The sequence below is a fragment of the Lineus longissimus genome, chromosome 4, assembly GCF_910592395.1.
Source record: "Lineus longissimus chromosome 4, tnLinLong1.2, whole genome shotgun sequence".
Taxonomy (NCBI): domain Eukaryota; kingdom Metazoa; phylum Nemertea; class Pilidiophora; order Heteronemertea; family Lineidae; genus Lineus; species Lineus longissimus.
The window spans coordinates 13,036,517-13,058,658 of NC_088311.1; the positions used below are offsets into that span (position 1 = coordinate 13,036,517).

The 22,142-nt window shown below is 44.8% G+C and overlaps 1 protein-coding gene across 1 annotated transcript; it reads left to right on the top strand.

The window, feature by feature from the left end:
- The first annotated feature begins 1,887 nt into the window (after nucleotides 1-1,887).
- Nucleotides 1,888-9,145, top strand: LOC135486742 (uncharacterized protein DKFZp434B061-like). The gene is made up of 4 exons (XM_064769837.1): nucleotides 1,888-2,113; nucleotides 2,276-2,349; nucleotides 3,026-3,095; nucleotides 7,239-9,145. The coding sequence occupies exons 1-4, from the start codon at nucleotides 1,888-1,890 to the stop codon at nucleotides 9,143-9,145; spliced, it is 2,277 nt and encodes a 758-aa protein (XP_064625907.1).
- Nucleotides 9,146-22,142: the final 12,997 nt, after the last annotated feature.

A 22,142-nucleotide genomic window follows, 5' to 3' on the forward strand; every position in this document is an offset into this window, starting at 1 on the left:
GGACACTGCGGTATTGTAAAGACTCCCCTACGGTGAGCCAAAAAAGTGAGATTTTTTAACCAAAAATCTACCACATTTCTCAATTTTTGCACCTGCCCCAGCTAATTTACCACATATTGTTTTCAGGGGTTTTGAAGTATAGGTCATTTGCCTGATTCTGAAAAAAAATGGGCTTCATATCATTTTGGGATTAAGGGTATCATGGCCCTTAAAGTTGCCCTGTCCCTTAGGGCCCAAAAAATTAGTTGAACATATTTTGGGTTTTCTCAACTGCCACAGGGTTTGGGAAAATAATCTTTTATCATAACTGACATGAAGTGTTAATCTTTCAATTAGAACAATCAAAACTTTGTGCGGTACTTTCCTTTCTTTTACTGAGGGTCATGAACACCCCTGGTTTTTAGTGGTTTTTCAGTTACACAGGAAATGGGCATAAACCCCTGTGATACGAGCAAGTGCCGTCATTCCCTCAGTTAAAGTCATCAAAAGACATATGCTTGCCACCAGATACCCCCTACCCACCCTCAACAACCCTTCTACTTAGGGTAGGCCCTATACTCGTTTTTTATAGTTCAACCAGACCTGTACGGCAGCTCCGGAACCGGTCTTTACAAGTTTACTTGTAAATGCAAAAGAAAGAAAAAAGTGCATGCATGAATGAAGAGTTTTGACAGTTCTGTTAGAAATGACTGAAAAACAGGGCCCAAAGCCCATTAACTGCGGGTTTTCAGGCATCTTCCCTGCATTGAGATGTGGCTTGATACGGAAGTAGGTCAACACACACCAAGAATGATATTTACATTATAACAGTGTGACAAGATTGTGTCAGAAACCTAAGGGATTAGGTCAGTGGCATATGCTCAAAACTTGATAATGCCACAGCAATCATGTTTGCAAGTGACATAAATCACTTGTTTGCATAGATAATTTCAGGTGCCCGCAACAAGAACTGGTCATCCTAGCAACCTCTGTTGGAAGCAAAATCAACCTGCAACCTTTAATCATATTTCTGTGTGACAGAAATTGCTTGTTTGCAGTTATAATTGCAGATGCCATCAAAATTGAATTAGAATTGGAAATCGCACGGCCTGGGATCAAGCAAAATCAACATGCAATCATGTTTGCATGTGAAAAATTGCCTGTCTGTGGTGATAATCGCAGGTGCGTGTGACAAGATTGCAATCAGCAAAGTCAAAACTAAGCGATTATTGGTTTTACTCCACGACAAGAGATCTTCTTGTTGCATATCACAACGATTCTAATCATAGTCACTGTTGAGTGACAAAAAATGCCTGTTTATTAGTGTGCAGTGCTCTGATCGATTCAAACGTAGAGCAGGTCACATACTCAATATTAAATTTCCAGCTAATGTCAACTAATGCCAGCTATTTCCAATAAATGACAGCCCTGACATTCCTCGTTGCATGCTGAATTTGTAATTTCCAGCTAATGTCAACTAATGCCAGCTATTTCCAATAAATGACAGCCCTGACATTGGTAATCAGCTGGAAGGCCTGGGTCAAGATTTTTCCACCTAATTCCAGCTCTGGAAATTTAAAGGTTCCAGCTAATGCCAGGTTATGCCAGCTTTTTCCAGAGCTGGCATTTTCTGGCACTGCCATTTACCAAAATACCGCCAAACTCCAGCCCTGACATTTTCTGGAATTTCCAGCTAATTCCAGCCTCCTGGCAAGGAAAAATAGTTTGGAATTAGGTGGAAATTGCCGGCTTTTGCCGACAATGTCCAGTCGAATTTCGCAGGGGAATTCAAGGCGAGGCTAGTTGTGTTGTTCTGAAGAAGTGTAAGAAGGATATACAAAGACATCTTCTCAGACTGAAAGTTCCCCTTCTCAGACATGTGCAAGGTAGCATTGGCCCAAAGGCCGAATGGGAGCTGATCGCCCAGGTTTGTTTGGTGATGTCGACCAGGACTTGACAATCTGCCCTACCCACCAATATAAACTGGGCCTTGACTGGAAGCCATCCCGTAAATGCCAGCACCCCCTCCATTCGGTATCTTCGAAACGCGTGCCATGTAAAGACCGTGCCATTCCAGCGCTAGTCTCGAAGGAGATAAACCAGATTTGGAATGTTTTGCTGCCAATTGGATCAGGTAGGTTGGCTCCCATCTCTGATTGTTTCATTTCAACAATCAAACTTAGTGTGACTGATACTACACACATGTAGACCTAGGTCTCGGAGGCCTTTCCAGTTCTATGTATCGCATCAGTCTAGCCTAGGGTAGTTCTTGACATCTTGATCTTTTACATTGCAGCAATTTGTAAAGACTGCGATTCAGGCCACAAGGAGGCGGTGGAGGCGGAAAAAGTGTGGCATCAACAACAGCAGGTAGGCCTACCGTAAGGCTACTCCTAGTCCTAGCCTACCCAGTCATTGTTTTTCATAAGACGACATTATAGCATACCAGTGTATGATATTTTCTCTGCTGTTTACCTTTAGCCAAGAAGATAAAGGGCCGCTTTCCACAAGATGAGTGGTTAACAACACAGCAGGTCTCAAGCTATTTCTCCCGGCTTGCTTGCCAACAGAAATGTGGTCATTTGAGCAGAGATAGAGTTGACAGCCATTCCGATGCCCAGCATCAACTTGCTGACAGCATGATGACAAGATCAAGACTGCGAGCTCAGGTGATTGAACAGGTTGATTTGTAATGTAATGATACATAATGTACATGTATTACAGGACTTAGTGTGACTAGTATGTCTCCCTGTTTTAAAATAGAGGCCTATGAGGTTTTGTATTACTAAGGACTAGTATGTCTGTTTTGTTGTTCAGTATGTGCTTTGAATCAAAACTCAATAGCATATTACAGGACTAAAGTTGAGTGGTCTATTACTAAGTGTGCATTTGCCTTGACCAGGATAACCAATCATCGGGGTTCACTGTGTAATGATCATAATAGTCTGAATATTACTCTTAGTTCTACATATAATAAAAATCTGAGAAACACATGACTGCTTCTCTCTACTATTGACCTTGTTGTTCATTTCTTCCTTAATTCTAGCGGTATCCTCCTGGAGAACATGGCGGCATAATGAGAGGAATATGCGGTTATATTCACATGATGGTTGAGAGTACATGTGCAAAGGCCTGTTGATGGTAGGGGCCTACTGTAACTCATTCTCTAAGCCGTCCCAACAACCCAATAGAAGAGGTTCTCAGATGAACATTACCTTGCTATTTGTATTTTACTGTCATGAACAGCCTGGAATGGACTTGTGCAAGGAGCCAAGTACAAGCAACTCCCCCTACAACCATGCAAATTGGCCTCTCTGGGATGCATGGCTTAGAAAAGATGTTTCAATGGATGTTCAGAGCCCTCCTGCTAAGTAATCAACATATTGAAGACTGCATTCCATGTTTTAGGTGTAACCGGTGTAATAGGGAAAAGCAGTCCAGACGTGAAAAATCATGTAAATCATGATGGTTGTCGACGACTGTTATTCAAAGACTACACTAGCGCACGAAGTTTTGATTGCTGGTTATGAAAGATGGTGTAAGTGGCCATACATCCACAAAGTTTTATTACCCAAATCCCTGTGGCAGTTGAGATTTTCGCCTTTGAAGTTGCCGACACAAAGGCCCTGTTAAAGGTGGAAGGGCTATACTTTGGCCCCTATCTCCAGAATTTCAGGATATATATTATTGGTTTTCTGAAATTAAGCAGGCCATATGATGGGAAAGCTTGTTTCAAAGGGGCAATATTGCAGCATTTGTCGTTTTTTGTTGAGGACCAATTGTAATAACCGATTGAAAATCCTTTGAAGATAACCTCGTCGACCCCGAAATTTACAAATTGTTAGTTTACTCGATAAATAACAAATAGTTTTTTCTCATATCCTATATTCTTTCATAAGTTGGTCAAGTGTACCTGTCCACCAAATTTCATTGAAATCGGTGAACCACCAGGTTATCACTTTTTGCATGGTCATTCCATGCAATGACACTTAACCTACTTCCAAGAACAATATATTCCTTCATCCAATCCACCATACATGTGCTTATTTACATAGACTTCTCTTGATTTGTTGTCATCTGTCAGGGTTGTCCAATCTTCCTTGCCTTCAAAATTGGCCTCTGCATTTGGCTGGCATTGGCCCTACAGCTGCTGATAAGGAGATATATCCAATGTGTATACTCACAAACTTCATTTCTCTACGAGCCAGCACTCTTAACCTGTTTTCAGGGTGTACCCAAAATGGAATGGCATACCTCAACCTTATGATAACTCAAACCATGAGTAACTACTAGTACTAGATGGAAAAAGATCCATCACCCAATTCAGTTCTTTTCAATTCTAAAGCTGATTTTGAATAACGAACCACCCCTGATCCAGTTCGAAGCCAGTTTGTGGAACACGCGCGACAAAATAGTCATAAATGAAACTGTCCAGGTATTGCCGGTCTCGAACTATAGTCCATTCAGAAAGTAATTGTCCATGTCGTTTGGGGCTCTAGCACAAAAACTACTTGGCTGATTTCAACAAAGTTTGATTTTTTGTAAATATTTCTCTTTTACCAAACAGGAATTCTGAATTTTGGCGCTTGGTCTTCTTATTGTTTTGTAATGTAAAGTGGAAAATCCATAGACATTTGGCATAATACAAATTTTTCAGATTTATGGCTCTGGGGCCTTTATTTTCTGGGCTAGTTCACTGATGGTCATGGTCACCGAAATACCAAAAAGAATGAAATGAAACCTACATTTCCTTTTTGGTCCTTAAATTTTATTTACAAAAAGCCAAACTTTGTTGAAATCGACCCAGTAGTTTTTGTGCTAGAGCCCCAAACGACGTTGAAAATTACTTTTCGAATCGACTATATAGATCTGATCTGGATTGAACATGCTGTGTTCAGCTGTGTTCCTGTAATTTATCCAAGACAAAATGACTGCTGACTTTGATATAACAACATTTGCTCTAGAATCAAAACTTGGTATCCTTTTCCTTCCAAAGTAATTCCCCATCATCATGTGTCAACGGGTTGGGGCCTTTTATGATGTGGAAGTATGTTGTTTAGTTTAATTGTTTGGGGGGACTTTGTGTGTATTTTGAAATTCCTTCACTTGAATATGAAGTCAATTGTAGTGTATTTTCTTGAGAACTAGCTGTTTGAGGGTTTCTGTATGGCCTTACCCTTCTTTTGGCCTAGCAGTTCCAAAATGATTTGTGTTTAATGTATACTTCTCTGAAATAAATTCATGTGCTGGTTGGTATTTTCTGGTTTTGCCCTCCTCAAATGAGGGAAGTAAACACGGCAGTTCTTTTGGCCTGTTGTGAACTCTTCAGTAAGGCCTTGACTAGGATGAATTTTGATAAAGTCAATTTCATGTTTTAGAAAAACACTCAAAAGAGTAGCGGTTTGTATATTAGTTGGTCAACTTCCATTGTTTCTGGTTTATTTTTCTTCCCATATTATGTTAATGCTTGTGTTCATATGGGAAGTTGCTAGGAATTGTGCTATGAATCTCATAGTGTAACTTATCAAATTGTAGTTCTATGATATTGTTCAAATAGAAAACATGATCATTGCTGTCAACTCAGGAACAACGTCTTTTCCACTCATGCAACCAAATCATTTTCTACTGATAGTGATAGTGTGATAATGACAATACTGAAAGAGAGCTAATTGGCTAAATTCCTCGTAGATTCTCATATTTGTAAGACCCAATTAGACATGCCTCCTAGGGCAGAGCAGTGAATAAAACAGACCTGGACATTTACAAATGTAATACAACACATCATATGTTTCCAACTCCTATTGGCTCCTAATCCCTTCCCATTTTTAAGGGTAATTCTAAAAGGGTCACAGTGATCAACTTGGGTTTCACTAGTTCATTGGTTAATACCTCATGAATACAGGAGTATTATGGCCTAACTAAAAATTCCCTCTCGACCACTCAACCTTTGGGGGTGTCTAACTAATACCTTAGAAACATGAGGATACATTTTTATCAAAACTAATGCAGCAAAATGTCACCATGCAGACAGCATGACTTGAATATGAAGTCAATTGTAGTGTGTTTTCTTGAGAACTAGCTATTTGAGGGTTTCTGTATGGCCTTACCCTTCTTTTGGCCTAGCAGTTGCAAAATGATTTGTGTTTAATGTATAGTTCTCTGAAATAAATTCATGTGCTGGTTGGTATTTTCTGGTTTTGCCCTCCTTAAATGAGGGAAGTAAACACGGCAGTTCTTTTGGCCTGTTGTGAACTCATCAGTAAGGCCTTGACTAGGATGAATTTTGATAAAGTCAATTTCATGTTTTAGAAAAACACTCAAAAGAGTAGCGGTTTGTATATTAGTTGGTCAACTTCCATTGTTTCTGGTTTATTTTTCTTCCCATATTATGTTAATGCTGGTGTTCATATGGGAAGTTGCTAGGAATTGTGCTATGAATCTCATAGTGTAGCTTATCAAATTGTATTGACAAAGCATTATGCTTTACATTTCAGTGCAATTTTGAAGTTAGATTAAAAAATGGGAGTTGTCTGTTTTTGAAGAAAATAAATTGTTGGAGTTGTCTGGCTTTGCAATGAAACACAATCAAAAACCTCTTTATTCTTTTTCAGATAAAATTTACTTTATTAACAATAATTCAGAATATCCTAGTTAAAGACAACTAATTTTGCCATGGAAACTGCAAACAAAAACATCATTTTACTAAATTCAACAAAAATTGAGTTGTCTGCTTTTGGAAATGAACTCTTCACATGAACACAGGGAAAATGTACAGACAACACCATCCCCTAGGTGTCGGGAAGAAAAGTTTGCTACACTTGTAGAAGGTGGAGTGTACTCAAGTATATTCAAATCTACAGGACTCGCGGGGCTCTTTAGCAATTGCATTGGCATCTCCCAAAGTTGGAATTGATAATATGGTGTCTGTCAATCGCTCATAACTTACTAATGAAAAATTATTTATATATTTTGACACTGCATGTACCAGACTCAATGAAATTTATTTTCTATCAGACAGTTGCATAAGTGATCTAAGAATCATCTGGAGTGCATCATCACAATGTGATAACACCAGGCTGACATCCTTGTCCTCAAAACTGTTTAAGTAGACGAGCCTTGTACTGAATGACATAAGGCAGGCTGCAACCCATGCCAACTGGTAAATCATTTCCATTATAGTATGTGATGTATAGACAAATTAAAAGTGACCTACATTCCCCCAATCAGGCCTGAATTTTGAGCGAAATTTTCTGCTCCAGGGAAAGAAGCTCCAATTTCCTCACCAGTAACTGAAGCACCATTATCTGCTCAAGAGAAGAAAGCAACAACTTCTGCACCAGTAACTGAAGCTCCAACTGCTGTTCCAGAGACAGAAGCTCTAACTTCCGCACCAGTAACTGAAGTGCCAACATCTGTAACCGAGACCGAGGCTCCAACATCCACTCCAGAGACCGAAGCTCGTACCACTGCTCAAGAGAGGGAAGCGCCAACTTTCACACCAGTAACTAAAGCACCATCATCTGCTCAAGAGGCAGAAGCTCCAACTTCTGCACAAGTAACTGAAGCACCATCATTTGCTCAAGAGACTAAAGCACCAACTTCTGCACCAGTAACTGAAGCACCGTCATCTGTTCAAGAGACGGACGCGCCAACCGCTGTTCCAGTGATAGAAGCTCCAACTTCCACACCAGTAACTGAAGCGCAAACATCTGTTCGAGAGACGGAAACCCCAATGTCTGCACCAGTAACTGAAACACCAAAATCTGCTCAAGAGACCGAAGCACCAACTTCTGCACCAGTAACTGAAGGGCCAACATCTGCTCGAGAGATGGAAGCATCAACTTCTGCACCAGTAACTGAAACTCCAACCACTGCTCCAGAGACAGAAGCTCCAACTTCCGCACCAGTAACTGAATTGCCATCATCTGCTCCTGAGAAGGAAGCTCCAACTTCTGCACCAGTAACTGAATCACCATCATCTGCTCAAGAGAAAGAAGCACCAACTTCTGCACCAGTATCTGAAGGGCCAACATCTGCTCGAGAGATGGAAGCATCAACTTCTGCACCAGTAACTGAAACTCCAACCACTGCTCCAGAGACAGAAGCTCCAACTTCCGCACCAGTAACTGAATTGCCATCATCTGCTCCAGAGATGGAAGCTCCAACTTCCGCACCAGTAAGTGAAGTGCCAACATCTGCACCCGAGACAGAGGCTCCAACATCCATTCCAGAGACCGAAGCTCCAATCTCTGCTCCAGAGACTGCTCCAAATTCAGCACCAGTAACTGAATCACCAACATCTGTTCAAGAGACGGAAGCACCAACTTCTGCACCAGAAAAGGAAGCACCAATATCTCCTCAAAAGATGGAAGCATCAACTTCTGCACCAGTAACTGAATCTCCAACCGTTGCTCCAGAGGCAGAAGCTCCAACTTCCACACCAGTAACTAAATTGCCATCACTTGCTCCAGAGACGGAAGCTCCAACTTCCGCTCCAGTAACTGAAGCACCATCATCTGCTCACGAGATGGAAACACCAACTTCTGCACCAGTAACTGAAGCTCCAACTGCTGCTGCAGAGTCGGGAGCTCCAACTTCCGCACCAGTAACTGAAGCGCTAACATTTTCACCTGAGACAGAGGCTGCTCCAGAGACTGCTCCAACTCCTGCACCAATAACTGAAGTGCCAACATCTTCAACCAAGACAGAGTCTCCAAAATCCATCCCAGAGACTGAGGCTCCAATCTCTGCTCTAGAGACTGCTAAAACTTCTGCACCAGTGACTGAAGTGCCAACATCTGTTCGAGAGACGGAAGCACCAACTTTTGCACCAGTAACTGAAGCGCCAACATCTTCACCCGAGACAGCGGCTCCAACGTCTGCCAGAGAGACCAAAGCTCCAACTTCCACATCAGTAACTGAAAGGAGACCTGCCGAGTCCTGGCAAGCTGAATTTGTCACTGATACATCATTGTTCGATATTGACCCTGAAGTAGGACTCTTAGATATTGCAAACCTTGATTTTGAGAAACTCATCAATGAAGTTTTAGTCAATATTGATGAGTATAGTTGCGATTATGACAGTGAAATGGATCCATCCTATTTACCCAACAGTTCACTAGAATCAGAATCAGAGTCGGAGGATGAGAAAGTATCCAAAGTGTAAGGACATCACAGGCCCGTTCTCTTTGGTTAAGAGATGGGGAATGAAGTCACAAGAGAATCGCGCCCGCGATGCCTCACACAATGTCGATACCTGGACCCGTCGAAGGGTGGGAGGGGGGGAGAGTTCCTGCCTTACTCATTTTTAGCCAAGAATCCCTTCCTGATCTCCGAAGTGTTTCCGGCCGTCTCGTCATCTCCCACGGTTCCAAAAAATAGACTGAGGGAATAAAGCGATCACGTGACCGAGTGACGTCTTAGCACCTTGGATAAGAAAGTATCCAAAGTGTAAGGACATCACAGGCCCGTTCTCTTTGGTTAAGAGATGGGGAATGAAGTCACCCCAGAATCGCCGACCATATAATGCCATTCTGAAATAGGACTGAGAGACTCCGCAACTGTCGGAACCATAGGCCAGTTTGCATGGTACCGCATCGGCCGGACTCCTGGGGCTGGGGGATGTTTGTACATTCCCATTCCTAAACACCAACCCAACTCTACAAACATTGCCCAGCGCGAATGTTCCCGACCGAACGGCGGGCCGTAGAGAGCTTGAGATTGCACCTTCCAACTGTATGCTGCGAAGAATTAGCTACCCCAGGGGTAACGTATTGGCCTATGCAGACAATCTCAAACTTCCCACAAGGACACCGAGGCCCAACAAGAAATAAACACAAAGATAGAATCTTGCCCGGAAAAAGATTTAATACTCCACAGACTACTCGTGTGTACACCAAATATGTGCTTACATGTACATCGAAGTTAACGAACTGCATATCAAAGCTGAAGTGACAAAACTACCAGACATTGAGAAACCGAAAACATCGGATGGTGGGCCCCTACCACATTGTACCTATTATCCATAGTTTGCTGCCCTTAGTAAATCTTTACACACAACACCGCTACTACCCAAAGCGGAATCAAACACCAATTTTATCCAGTTCAGACTCATCGAAATATCCTGATTCTATACTCGACCATACTGGGTCCGTCGAAGGGGTAGAAAGGACAGATGAAGCGACTGCCGCTTGTCCGAGCTTTCGTTCTCGGGAGTAATGCTCCGCGCTAGCCGCCGTCCTCCACCCCACATGGTTCATCATCCGCTGTGGTTCTACTGATGATGACCCTGGGGTTGTGGCCAAGAGAGATCTTAAAGAGATAGCGCATGCTCCCCTTAAACCGTGAGGGGTTTCCCCTTCGAACAAACCCAGTATGATCAGGTATTTCTTAAGCCTACAATAAATTGACTGGTACTCCAGAGGACGGTCTAACACTGAGCATTGTTTCACCGGCCTGAATAGAAACCCAGTACTAAGATCTATTCCCAACTGGCTCGCGACCTCTAAGTACTGTTCTAAACCCCGAACTGGGCACACTGAATCATCTGGGCTCCTAAAGACGGAAAATATATTTGGTTTGTCAACCCGGCTGGTTTTTCCCCATGTGCGTCTAATAACATAACCACTCCGATTCGGCAGCTGCCTCAGCTCCTGAGCCAGCATTAGACCCACGTCGTGTGCCCGGTCCCCGCCAAAAAACATAAACTTTAAAACTGCTTGATCTCCGGCCAAGATAAATTTCTGAACCGAGCACTTCACCCCAAGAATGTGCCTATCAATGTACATTGCAATAGTCATTAGTTTAGATACGAACAACGGCTTCGCTTGAATTTGAAGCACATGGGCTATGCTCTGTTCTACCTGGATCTGTTTGGCATATATCTTTACCTTTGTGGAATCGACAGGATTCCCCCAGAACTCATGCCAAGGCGTGCCACGTCCCATTTTAACAAAAATAGCCTTCAATTGAGACACTTTGTTGAGCACAGTACCGTAAGCCAATCGCCGCAGGCAGAGGCAGGAAGGTTTCCTGTCTCCGATGGCCGGACAGAACCTGTTATGGACGGTTGTTTTACCAGACTTATCTTTGAATGCCAAGAACATGCAAATATCCTCCGGCAAACAATCTTCCAAAGTCTTACCAAGTTGAGTCAGGAAATCCTCCAGCTCTCTTTCTAGCACAGACTTTTTTCTCTGGTAGCTCGATGCCCGACCAGCGTCCATAAGTTCCTGCACTCTGCCCTGCAGCGCGAAGAAATCTGGCTTCAGGTGGCACGCCCTGCTGCTCTGAAAAGGTCAGGAAACAGTTACATTACAGAACATCAATGTAGACGAAAACGAGCTGCATACAAAGGCACCTTCAACGCCGTCGGAATATAACCAGTTTTCGATGGGACTTTCAAGACATTCCCTGCCCCCCTGTTGCCCAATAGCATTATCCTAGCCTTACCCACCAGCTGAGGCCACCAGTGAGGAATTGACGAAGGTTTGTGAACCACCAGTGTCACTCTCAAAGGGCGCCTACATTCCCGCAGTAGAAACGCCAACACTGCAGGAATCATTACGAAAGGCGGGAAGCAGTAGTAGTTCTCATCCGGAGATAGTGACTGTGCAAACATGTTGAACCCCGAGGAACCAGGCAGAGGCCACGGGGAGTAATGGGGCAGGGGCTTCTCGCTTGAACTCAACATGGCATTAGAATCCAAAGCCATTAAGTCAAATGAGTGGGGCCCAAACATGTTCTGCAAACTTAGCCAAGCCGGGGCGGCCAGGCGCGAGTCTGACGGTGACAATACCCTAGACGGCGCGTCTGCTTTATTCTGGCTAAACGGAATGTAGACCAGCCTCAGATCGTAGTTTAACTTCGAAGTTAACATAAACAATTCCTTGATGAACCTTATCAATTGGGGGTCCTTGGGGAACGATTTTTCCCAGGCTAACACAACTGCTAAATTATCTACCTGAATGTCCACCCGTTTGTTCTTAACCAGCTGGGGTACAGACTGAATGGTCTTCATCACTGCCTCGGCTTCCTTCAAATGGATCGGCCTACTATCATTCGCCCCCCAGAAATCATGAGCTACCCCCTCCGTACCAATGCAAGCTCCCCAGGCATAGCCACTAGCCTCAGAGGAAAGCACAAGTTGCGTGTGTCTTTCCAGCCTCCAAGGGACCCACTCAATATGCTCATCCAGGAAACGCCAGAACTCAATCTCTTCTCTGAGGTGTCCTGAGATTTGTACTAACCTATTGTTTCTCTGAGCCCTACCTATCTCGCCCGCCATGAATCTGATGAAGATTTTCGCTGAGGGAACTGCTAATGAAAACGACACGCATTTACCCATGAACTTCTGTAGTAATTTCAAATGTACCCGTTGAAAACCGAGAATTAATTCTCTCAGCTCCTTGAAACGCTGCACTTTGTCTGCAGGAATCTCAAAATGCCTCAAGATCGTGTCCATTATGAAGCCTAAATGTTTTAAAGAAGTCACGGGATCCCAGAGAGATTTTAGCCGTTCAATGGTAAAACCGAGAGCGGTCAATGTAGCCGCATTGAAAAAGATTGACAGGCTCGTTTTTTCCCTCCGATTGGCTCCCTCCCTCGCCATTGGGCCCAGAAACCGATCATCCAAGTACTGCGTTGTAATCAACCCACGGGATCTCAAGAAACTTGTTATCTGCATACCCGTTTTCTGATACACAAATAGGCTCTCTGCCCGGCCAAAGGGGAGAACACAATATTGGAAGTACCAACCGCCAAACTCTAGGCCAAAATAAGTTTTGGAATCACCCGTTAGACAAATACCCATGTAAGCAGACTTTTCGTCTGAGGACGCAACCGAATCGCCAGGGTCTAGCAACCCTGGAATGATTGCCAAACCTTCTAGGGAAAAAAGGTGAGTGCTTCATGAAAAGATTAAGCAAACGTTCATCATGACAGTCTACTTTTCCGAGTACCCTCAACCATTACCAAGGGCATAACCAAGTGTGGAGGTTCTACCTCCCCTACTCGGCCCACAATTTCGAGGGAACCATTTCTGACACCCTCCTCTAAATGTCTGGCGATTTCGTCGCGATGTTCCTCACAATTTTTAAAATTCCTCAACTCAACCCGAGGCGGTAAATCCGAATCAAAATGTCTACCGGCAAAGTTACCCTTGAACGGTTGAAAAAAAATATGCCAGTTCTCAGACTCGCTGTGAATTTGGCCCGCTACAAAATTCCAGTCGTCCCTAACCGGTAGATGAGATAACATGTCTTCCCAGTGCTGCCCATCTGATTGCCAAATTTTCTTCAAAGAATACACGGGCGTGGTGCAGAGGGGGTTGCCCTTCCGATCTATGAACTGTGGGACCCGTCTCCCCCCAAGTGCCTTAAATGGGTCAAACGCCGTAAACTTCTCCCAGTCCAGCAGACCAGCCTGCAAGACAAGCCAAAAGAGGAATCAGTTTGCACTTTACCAAATACGGCTATGGCTACCAATCGAAACCCAAAAAGGCACTACACAAGGGTTCCCCAATAACCAGTTTTAACAAGAATGGAAAGGCAGACCCCCTCCGCCCCACGCCCGCGTGAACTAATAGTCCACTGGGGTAACTAAGGTACCCTGGAAGTGAGAGCTGAGAGGCCCTGCGAACGAGGACAACTTAAAGGACTCTCTAATGAACATCAACCTCGGCATGATCAAGAGAAAACAAAAGAGTCGTAAGAGCACTCAAAACTGCTAGTAAGCCTATGGATTAAACATCTGGTTTCTTCTCTGATCTCAATGGACAGTTTGCCGCCCAATGATCAGTGGCCTGGCACACAAAACATGGCCTTGCACTAGACGGGGCGCGTCTGGTCCCACAACCCCTACCCCTATAAGGGAAACGTTGACCTGACCCACTACTGCCCGAGGCTAACTGCGCAAACAGACGGGAGAACAGCTGCGACTGGAGAAACTGCTCGGGCTTATCACGATCCCCCCGTCCTTCTCTGCTGCGTCCTTGGTCTTAGTTTTCTTTAAAACCTTTTTCCAAGCGTCAACAGCTGTTTGGGCCTTCTTCGCAGTCTCTGAGCCCACAAGCTTAATAACAAGCGCTTGGAGAGGCCCACTGACGTCGTTCTCCCGGCATGCTTTTACCGCCATTTTATATAAATCCTTGTCCTTATGCTCACATGCAGACGCGGCATCGTGCAACGCCTCCATAGCCGCTATCAGAACCGCGTTTGTAGATGCGGACCTCCCCGCCAGCATTCTCACCTGAGTGAGAGCCAAGTCTACGTTCCCTCCTTCTTTCGCCTGCTTCATCTTCTTCATCTCCCGCTCGAGTGTATGCAGCCTGTCAGAGTCCTTTGCCACGGATTCATCCATAACCTGAACAGAATACGTGGAGGCCTACATTATCATTGTATCAAGACAGCAAACGCCTTACCAGCTTTTCTGCTTAGGTAAGCATATAAACGCATGTGCTATAAACGAAACTGCGTGCTCAATCGGGGTGCACTCCGACCGTGTTCCGACCCCAAATACACTCATGCGCTGATAATTTGCTACCAAACCGATAACCATTGCAGCCAACCCGAAATTCAGAATTGCGTTCCTTTCGCAAAAGTTCTTAATTTGTCCGTACTCTCATCGGTCTGCTATTGCTTATGCAAGAATTTGCTCAAGTAGCTGTTTCCGATGTTCAAAAACATTCAAGCAGAAAAAAAAAGAAAAAACGGCGGGTTATAAAACGTGGGTGGTAAAAATTTGCACTATTCCCTGCTTGAACCCACAGAACTAGGATGCCCTTCGCTCAATGCCCTGCCCACCTACACACGCATGCCTATACCCCTGATACATGTAATACCGCCAGAACTTACCCTCTTAACACCTCCCGAAGACGCCTCTGTGAACGATTTCCCGGCAGCCTTGGTACCCGAAGAGGCTCCCGCAGTGGTCTTCCCCTTACCAACTTCGTGAGTCGTATCCCCCGAGGATGCAACCGACGTCCCAGGCACCGGGTCCCCATCCGGCTTGTTGAGCCGCTGGCCCGATGGCGAACCTTTGTCGTTCGCCTGAAGCACCGCACAGTGCACCAGCCGCCTTCTATTGTCGAGATTGTCGTCGAACTTCGCTACATCTAGTAGTACCTGGCGAGAAGAAATAAGTACAACTTACAACCCGGCTTTGTGCCCGAAAGCGTTATAAAACACCAGCGTACCACCTGGCATGAGCCGTTGCCCGTCGACAAGACCCCATGATTACTGTTTCATGTGAACGAGGGAATGGTATTACTAGTACCGCAAACCTTACGGGTGTAACTCCCAAGACCTTGGGCAGAGCGTCACTTGACTACGTATAATCTTGGGATTCTACCCAAGACGTTCAACATTCTTATTCCGAGCCCGGTCACATTCTGCTCACCCTGAAGGATTCGGAGGGGGGGGGGGTCTACACAAGCACCCATCCAATCAGGAACTTGCGCTAACGCTGGCGTGACATTGGTGGCTGTTCCCCATATTCCAGTGTTTGCCAAACCATAGACAGCTGGAGAAGCCACTACCGTCAAAAGGGGAAACCTGTCAATTTATCCTTGTCTGTTCCCAAACAAAGAAGGGAAACACTCAACAACTGGGCACACTCAAAAACATTACACCGGCTAGCACGGCCCTGATGACCTCCGCGGCATAACTATTCCCTTGCTTGAAGCGAGACCAACTTAAATGTACATAAAACCGAACAAATAATGGGCTCACCTGTATGTCGTGACCCATTATGGCCAATGCCTCTATTCCCAGGTCCTCACTGGAATATGAAGAAAGGGCATACTTCTTCCTTGGGCTTGCAAAGTCTGCCACATCGAGGTCGCCCAAATCCTTCAGCCTGATTATGACTGGCAGTATATCGAGACCCACCAGGGAATGGCCGTCTTTGAGCCACACCTTCGCCATGCTGATTGAAGAATGAACCAATCTTTCCAGGCCTAGCCCTTTAAATTGGGCTTATTACCCAACCGTGCCCTCAACGTAGCAATCCAATTACGCCGACTCCTGAACATCGAGAAATCACCGCGAACACAGCTTATTACAGCATACCTGCGCAACAACTTTAAAGCGTTACCCACCCTGGTCAGTTTCGTAGCAAAACCAACAAACAAATTTTTTGCCCCACCTGAGCCTACCGTGGGGTACCAAACCACCCCTGCATGGGTCTCGACACTCAAACCCGATATCAAATCCTAGGGTCACCAAGACGTGGGCCCGGGTGACCCCTAGACAGCGCAACGAGGTCCCCTGACAAATACCCGGATAGACTGTCTCTGATAGACTGCTGAACACCTGTAGGCCGCCCCCGCACGGCCGGACAAGACCCGCACAGCTCTTAGACCCCCGGTCTGAAAATTCCCTCCTCCGGATAGGCTACACTCTCCGCTATCCCCCGGACAGCACTGAGACCCCCGGTCTCGACATCTATCCCCCGGATAGCTTGTATTCCCGGCTGTCCCCCGGACAGCTCTGAGACCCCCGGTCTCGATCTCTATCCCATTGGATAGAAGCTCTATCCCACCCGATAGAAGCTCAGAGTCCCCAAAGACTCCGCGAGATTGAGCCACGTCCCACAAGATGAACAGAGCACAAGCCAGCCAAACATAGCTGGCCCGTATTAAGTCACCCTTGAACACAAACAGTCTGTTCTCCCAGAGCAATGGGACGGAACGTCCACTCAGTGCGGCTTCCAAAAAATAGACTAAGGGAATAAAGCGATCACGTGACCGAGTGACGTCTTAGCACCTTGGATAAGAAAGACAAGCTAGGAGGCCTAAAACGAATCAAGAAAAGACTTTCAAAGCCGGAGTCTGATGCTGACAGTGATGTATTAGAAATAGGAGGAAGAAAAAAACGGAAAACTGATAGTAAAGTTGATGAAAGTCAAGAGTCTGCTGAACAGCTGAAAAGAAAAGGGAACGCACAGACTGCAAAAGGTTCTCCTGTATTTAAGAAGGCAAAAATAATTGAACCATCTTCCATTGACAATCTGGCGCCAGCCTCTGCTGTCCAGATCGATGAAGAGGTGACTTGTCAAAAATCTAAAAGTGACTGTGATTGGGAAGATGATATGAATAGTTCAGAACCAAGAACACCCTGCGACCCAACAAGTCATGAAATACCACCAGAGGAGACGATAGTGAGAGACAAACATTTCAATGGCATTTATGTTAGAAAGGTGTGTAAATCGTTTGATAGACAAACCACTAGCAAACTGAAAAGTGTTCAGAAAAAGAATGAGCGTGTGTTCAATAACTATCATTGTTGTGTATTCTGCCATAAAATGAGAAGTAATATACAGACCCATCTGCGGACTCACATAAAGGAGGAAGAAGTAAAGAAAATCCTGTCCTTAGAAAATATTGTCAAAGAAGAAAAGAACCAAGACGTCGTAAAAGCAAAGCAGGCCGAATGTATCTGGTTAAATGCGCTTTTGAGAAATAGAGGGGATCATGCTCACAATCAACATGTCCAGGATGTAAAGAAGGGTGAATTGCTTATATCTCGGCGGCCAACTGATATCAATATGATGGATTTTGGACCCTGTCCATATTGCAAAGAATGGATTATGGTGAAAAGGTCAATAGCAAAACACCAGTTAACCTGCCCAGCGAAACCAGAGGAAAAGCTTTCACCCAAACAGGCCCTTGTACAGTCCCATATACTTATAGGAAACATTCACGAACAGGCGTCTGTAGCCCTTACCAAAGAAGTCCTTCCAATTATGCAAGATGATGATGTTACTGCAGTTGCACAGAGTGAAACACTGATAATTATTTTGGGGAATAATTGGATGAAACGAAATGTTGGGAACACACTTAAAAGAAAGTATTATACTTCTACCAGGATGAGAGGGGCTGCAAGGCTCCTCATGAATTTGAGGGGGATGAACCCGTCATATCAGAAAATGTCAATGAGTGAATTTATCAAACCTAAGTATTTTAATAACGTTGCTGAGGCAGCTCTCATGTGTGCCATGATGACAAGCGATGACGAAGAAGATCTTCTGCACCCATCGATGGCCATCCAAGTCGGTTACGACATTGGTCGATTGGTCAATATCAAGCATGGCATCGCCATTCGCAAAGCATAAAAGAAATGATGTCTGACACAAAGCACTTTATGCAGCTAATAAAGATGGAGTGGTCAACCTTGGTAACAAGAATAGCCTATCGGAAGCTACTTGACATGCGTATGCAAAAGACTGTACAACTTCCCATGCCAGAGGATCTCCGACGTCTCAGTGACTACTTGAAGTTAGAGAGCAGTAAATTGGAACTGAACAAGAGTGAGCCATCATATGAAGTCCATCGCAGAGCCCAGCAGTTGGTCCTTGTCAGACTTCTTGTCTACAACAAAAGACGATCTGGGGAGCTAGAAGCCATGACGTAAGTTGTTTTTTGTACTACATAGAACACGGAGCACAGTGTGGCTCTCAAGGCATAGGACAGGAAGAAAGAATACTGAATGACACTTACAAAATAAATTGGGAAACGCCCAGCAAAGTAGATTAGGAATATCACAATTTAATCAAAATAGAATATTGATGATAGAATGAAAGAACTCCGCCCAGTTTTCAAAGAGATTTTCGAGTTTAAATAGAAGTAAGCCATCAAATCACAGTCAGAAGACTGCAAACAAAAAGCATCTTGAGCTGTGTATTCACCAAGGCAATATGGCAGACACATCATAATGGTCCACCCCGCCAATGGCAAAAGGACGTAACTATTATTATCAAGTCAATCACTTACTTCCTTTTGCCATGGGAGGGCGGTCAGGTGTTGTGTCGTAGCGGGAAATGATAAGCTCTATTGCAGTTGCCACTCAAGCCATGCTTCGCAGTGCAAGGACATTTAGCCATAGATGTATGTGGGGACGCACAGATGCATGGTATTCGACTTTGTTTCACAAGGTGACACAAATTAATTTTTGCAGCCTTTTTGGGGGAAGCTTTTGGATCAGGATAGTAGCTTACACATTTAAAAGAAAGTGTCAGCTTGGTTTCAACTCATTTTATACTTTGTGCATGCACAGAAGTGCCACTTGTTAGATCTGTCCAATATCATTAAACGGATGTAAAGAACATCAGTAGTGTGGTGATGTAGACCGCCAAGCCGTCCTACTGCTACCACTGTAGGACAGCAGTTGCCCTCGGTAAAACCAGAAGTGTGGCGGGGATTTCTTGCCTGCTTCACACTCAACATTTACGAGATGAGGGATCAATTACATGGTAATTCAATTTACCTGAAACCTATGGCAATTAAAACCATCGGTTGGTCAATAACTGCTCTGATCTCTTCAAAATTGCTCTGCTCTGGTCTCTTGGACTTGACATCCGAGCTCATCCGCACATGTGGAAAACTACACACTGGCCAATTACGCTTTGCATGAAGCCCCGCCAGTTATAGGGCTAGGTGTTCTGGTAATTGGCTGTCCAATATCTGCTGCCTTGACTTGGTAGCTTGTCATGTTTTCAGCCTCAAGAATGTTGTTGAAGTGCCATAGTCACAGTTAGGACGTTTTACTCGAAACGAAGTCACAAAGACTTGAGAATTTCTTTGGAACTGGGCCCTGAATAATAACCACAAAAACTATAGATCTGTGCTCTTGATTGGAACGGAAGTTTACATAAATACTACAGTTTTGCCTGATTAGTCAGTGCTTTCGTGACGGCATCTAGATATGAATCATTTTCTCAAAACAGCTAAGACCAACCAAGGGAAAATGGACTTTACCTTCTGGTGCTCCAACTTCTCTGTTTTCTTATGGCATGTGGCATGATGTCTTCCCTTTGTACTAACTACTTATGGGCCTATCATTACCAGTCAATTTTAAATGAGGCCCATCCTCAACCAAACTTAACCAAAAATATTTACGAACTTGCCTTGCTTAATTCCCAAAGTGCTGATTTCTTTTTTAAGTCATTTCAAAGTTATCAGGGGAGAAAATTATCAAATCCTTATTTTCACCTGAAGAAAGCAAGTAACGGAAGCACCCGGAAGAACCACTTTGACATCGACAAGTTGCAAGACCCAGAGATCAAGAGGACCTTCAACATCACCCTCAGAAACAGATTCCAGCAACTACAGGACGAACAAGAGATGTCCATTCATGCTTTCAATGAAGCCATGCAAGAAACAGGGAAACAAATCCTCGGCTTCCGAAAGACCAAAAAGGAAGAGTGGATCAGCGCCGCATCATGGACCAAGATTGAGAAAGAAAAGCTATCAAGAAGAATCTACTGAGCACCAAGTCACCACGTCTACAGGAACGCCGAAAAGCTGAGTACTCCCAGAAGGACAAGGAAGTCAAGAAGAGCTGCCGAAAAGACAAGCGCCAATACTTCGACAACCTTGCCACAGATGCCGAGAATGCAGCCAGGAGGAAGGACATGGCAACACTGTACAAGGCAACAAAGAAAATGAGAGGAAACACAGGACCAAGCCAAGACACCCCGGTGAAGGACAAGAATGGCTCATACATCTCCGGCGAAAAAGAAAAGACGGAGCGTTGGAGAGAACACTTTGCTGAAATCCTGAACAGACCCCCACCAACAGAACCAGCTGTAATACCAGAAGCGTGGGAAAGAATGGACATCAACACTGGCCCCATATCAGTTGACGAAGTAAAAGCAGCGATCAAGAAATTGAACAACGGAAAGGCACCAGGCCACGACGAAGTGAGCGCTGAAATGCTGAAGGCAGAGGACAAAGAGACCCCAATATGGCTTCACCAAGTTCTCCAACGAATCTGGGAAACAGAGGAGCAGCCTGAGGAATGGAAGACGGGCATCATCATCAAGCTACCGAAAAAGGGCGACCTTGGAAACTGTGGAAACTGGAGAGGAATAACCCTGCTCCCCCTAACCTGCAAGGTATTCTGCCGCATCATCCTCAATCGGATAGCCACAGCAGTCGAGGGAAAACTCTGCCAAGAGCAAGCCGGTTTCAGGAAAGGGAAATCATGCGCTGACCAAATCTTCGTCCTGAGGCAGATCTTGTAACAATCAGTTGAGTGGAATGCCAGCATGTACGTACTGTTCATAGATTTCGAAAAGGCCTTTGACAGTATACACAGAGAAACACTCTGGATGGTACCAAGAAATTATGGGTTCCCAGAGAAGATTGTCAGGGTGATTCAGATGCTATATGAAGACTTCGAGTGCCAAGTCGTAACTGGAAGCCAGATGACAGACAGCTTTCCAGTACACACAGGAGTCAAACAGGGTTGCATCCTCTCACCCCTCCTCTTCATACTGGTGATGGACTGGCTGATGAGAGAGACCACAGAGGGACACAGAACAGGAATCCAATGGACCCTTATGACACTCCTAGAGGACCTGGATTTTGCTGATGACGTGGCACTTCTATCCAGCAGGCACAATGACTCCCAGGAGAAGGCAAATACATTGACCCCAATCGCTGGGAAAATTGGACTCAAGATCAACGTACCTAAAACCAAGTTGATGAAACAGAACACAGCAAACAACAACGCAATCACTGTCTACGACAAACAAATCGATGAGGTGAACGACTTCGTATACCTCGGCAGCAAGATGGCCTCGAATGGAGATAGCGAAGCCGACGTCGATGCACGCATCACCAAGGCCCGCCAAGCGTTTGGGATGTTGTGGACAATTTGGAAGGCAAAGAAGCTCAGCCGGATTACCAAGTACAGGATCTACAAAAGCAATGTACTGAGTGTACTGCTCTATGCATGCGAATCATGGAAGATGACCAAGAAGATCAACAAGAAACTGGACACTTTCCAAACGAAGTGCCTGAGGAGAATCCGAGGCATCTACTGGCCAAGGACAATCAGTAACGAAGACCTACTGAGAGACGCTAACCTGAAGCCCATATCAGAATTGGTGAAGGAACGAAGATGGCAATGGTTGGGCCATGTGCTCCGAATGCCTGCAAACGCATTGCCAAGGAGAGCACTCACATGGACACCACAGGGGAGACGGAATAGAGGCAGACCAAGAGAGACCTGGCGGCGTTCCATGGCAAAGGAACTTCAAGAGAAGGGCCTAACGTGATAGGCAGCCAGACAGCGAGCAGCCAACAGACTTGAGTGGAGGACCCTGGGGAACGCCCCATGTGCCACCTGGGGCACGAAGGGTCCTAAGTAAGTATTTTCACC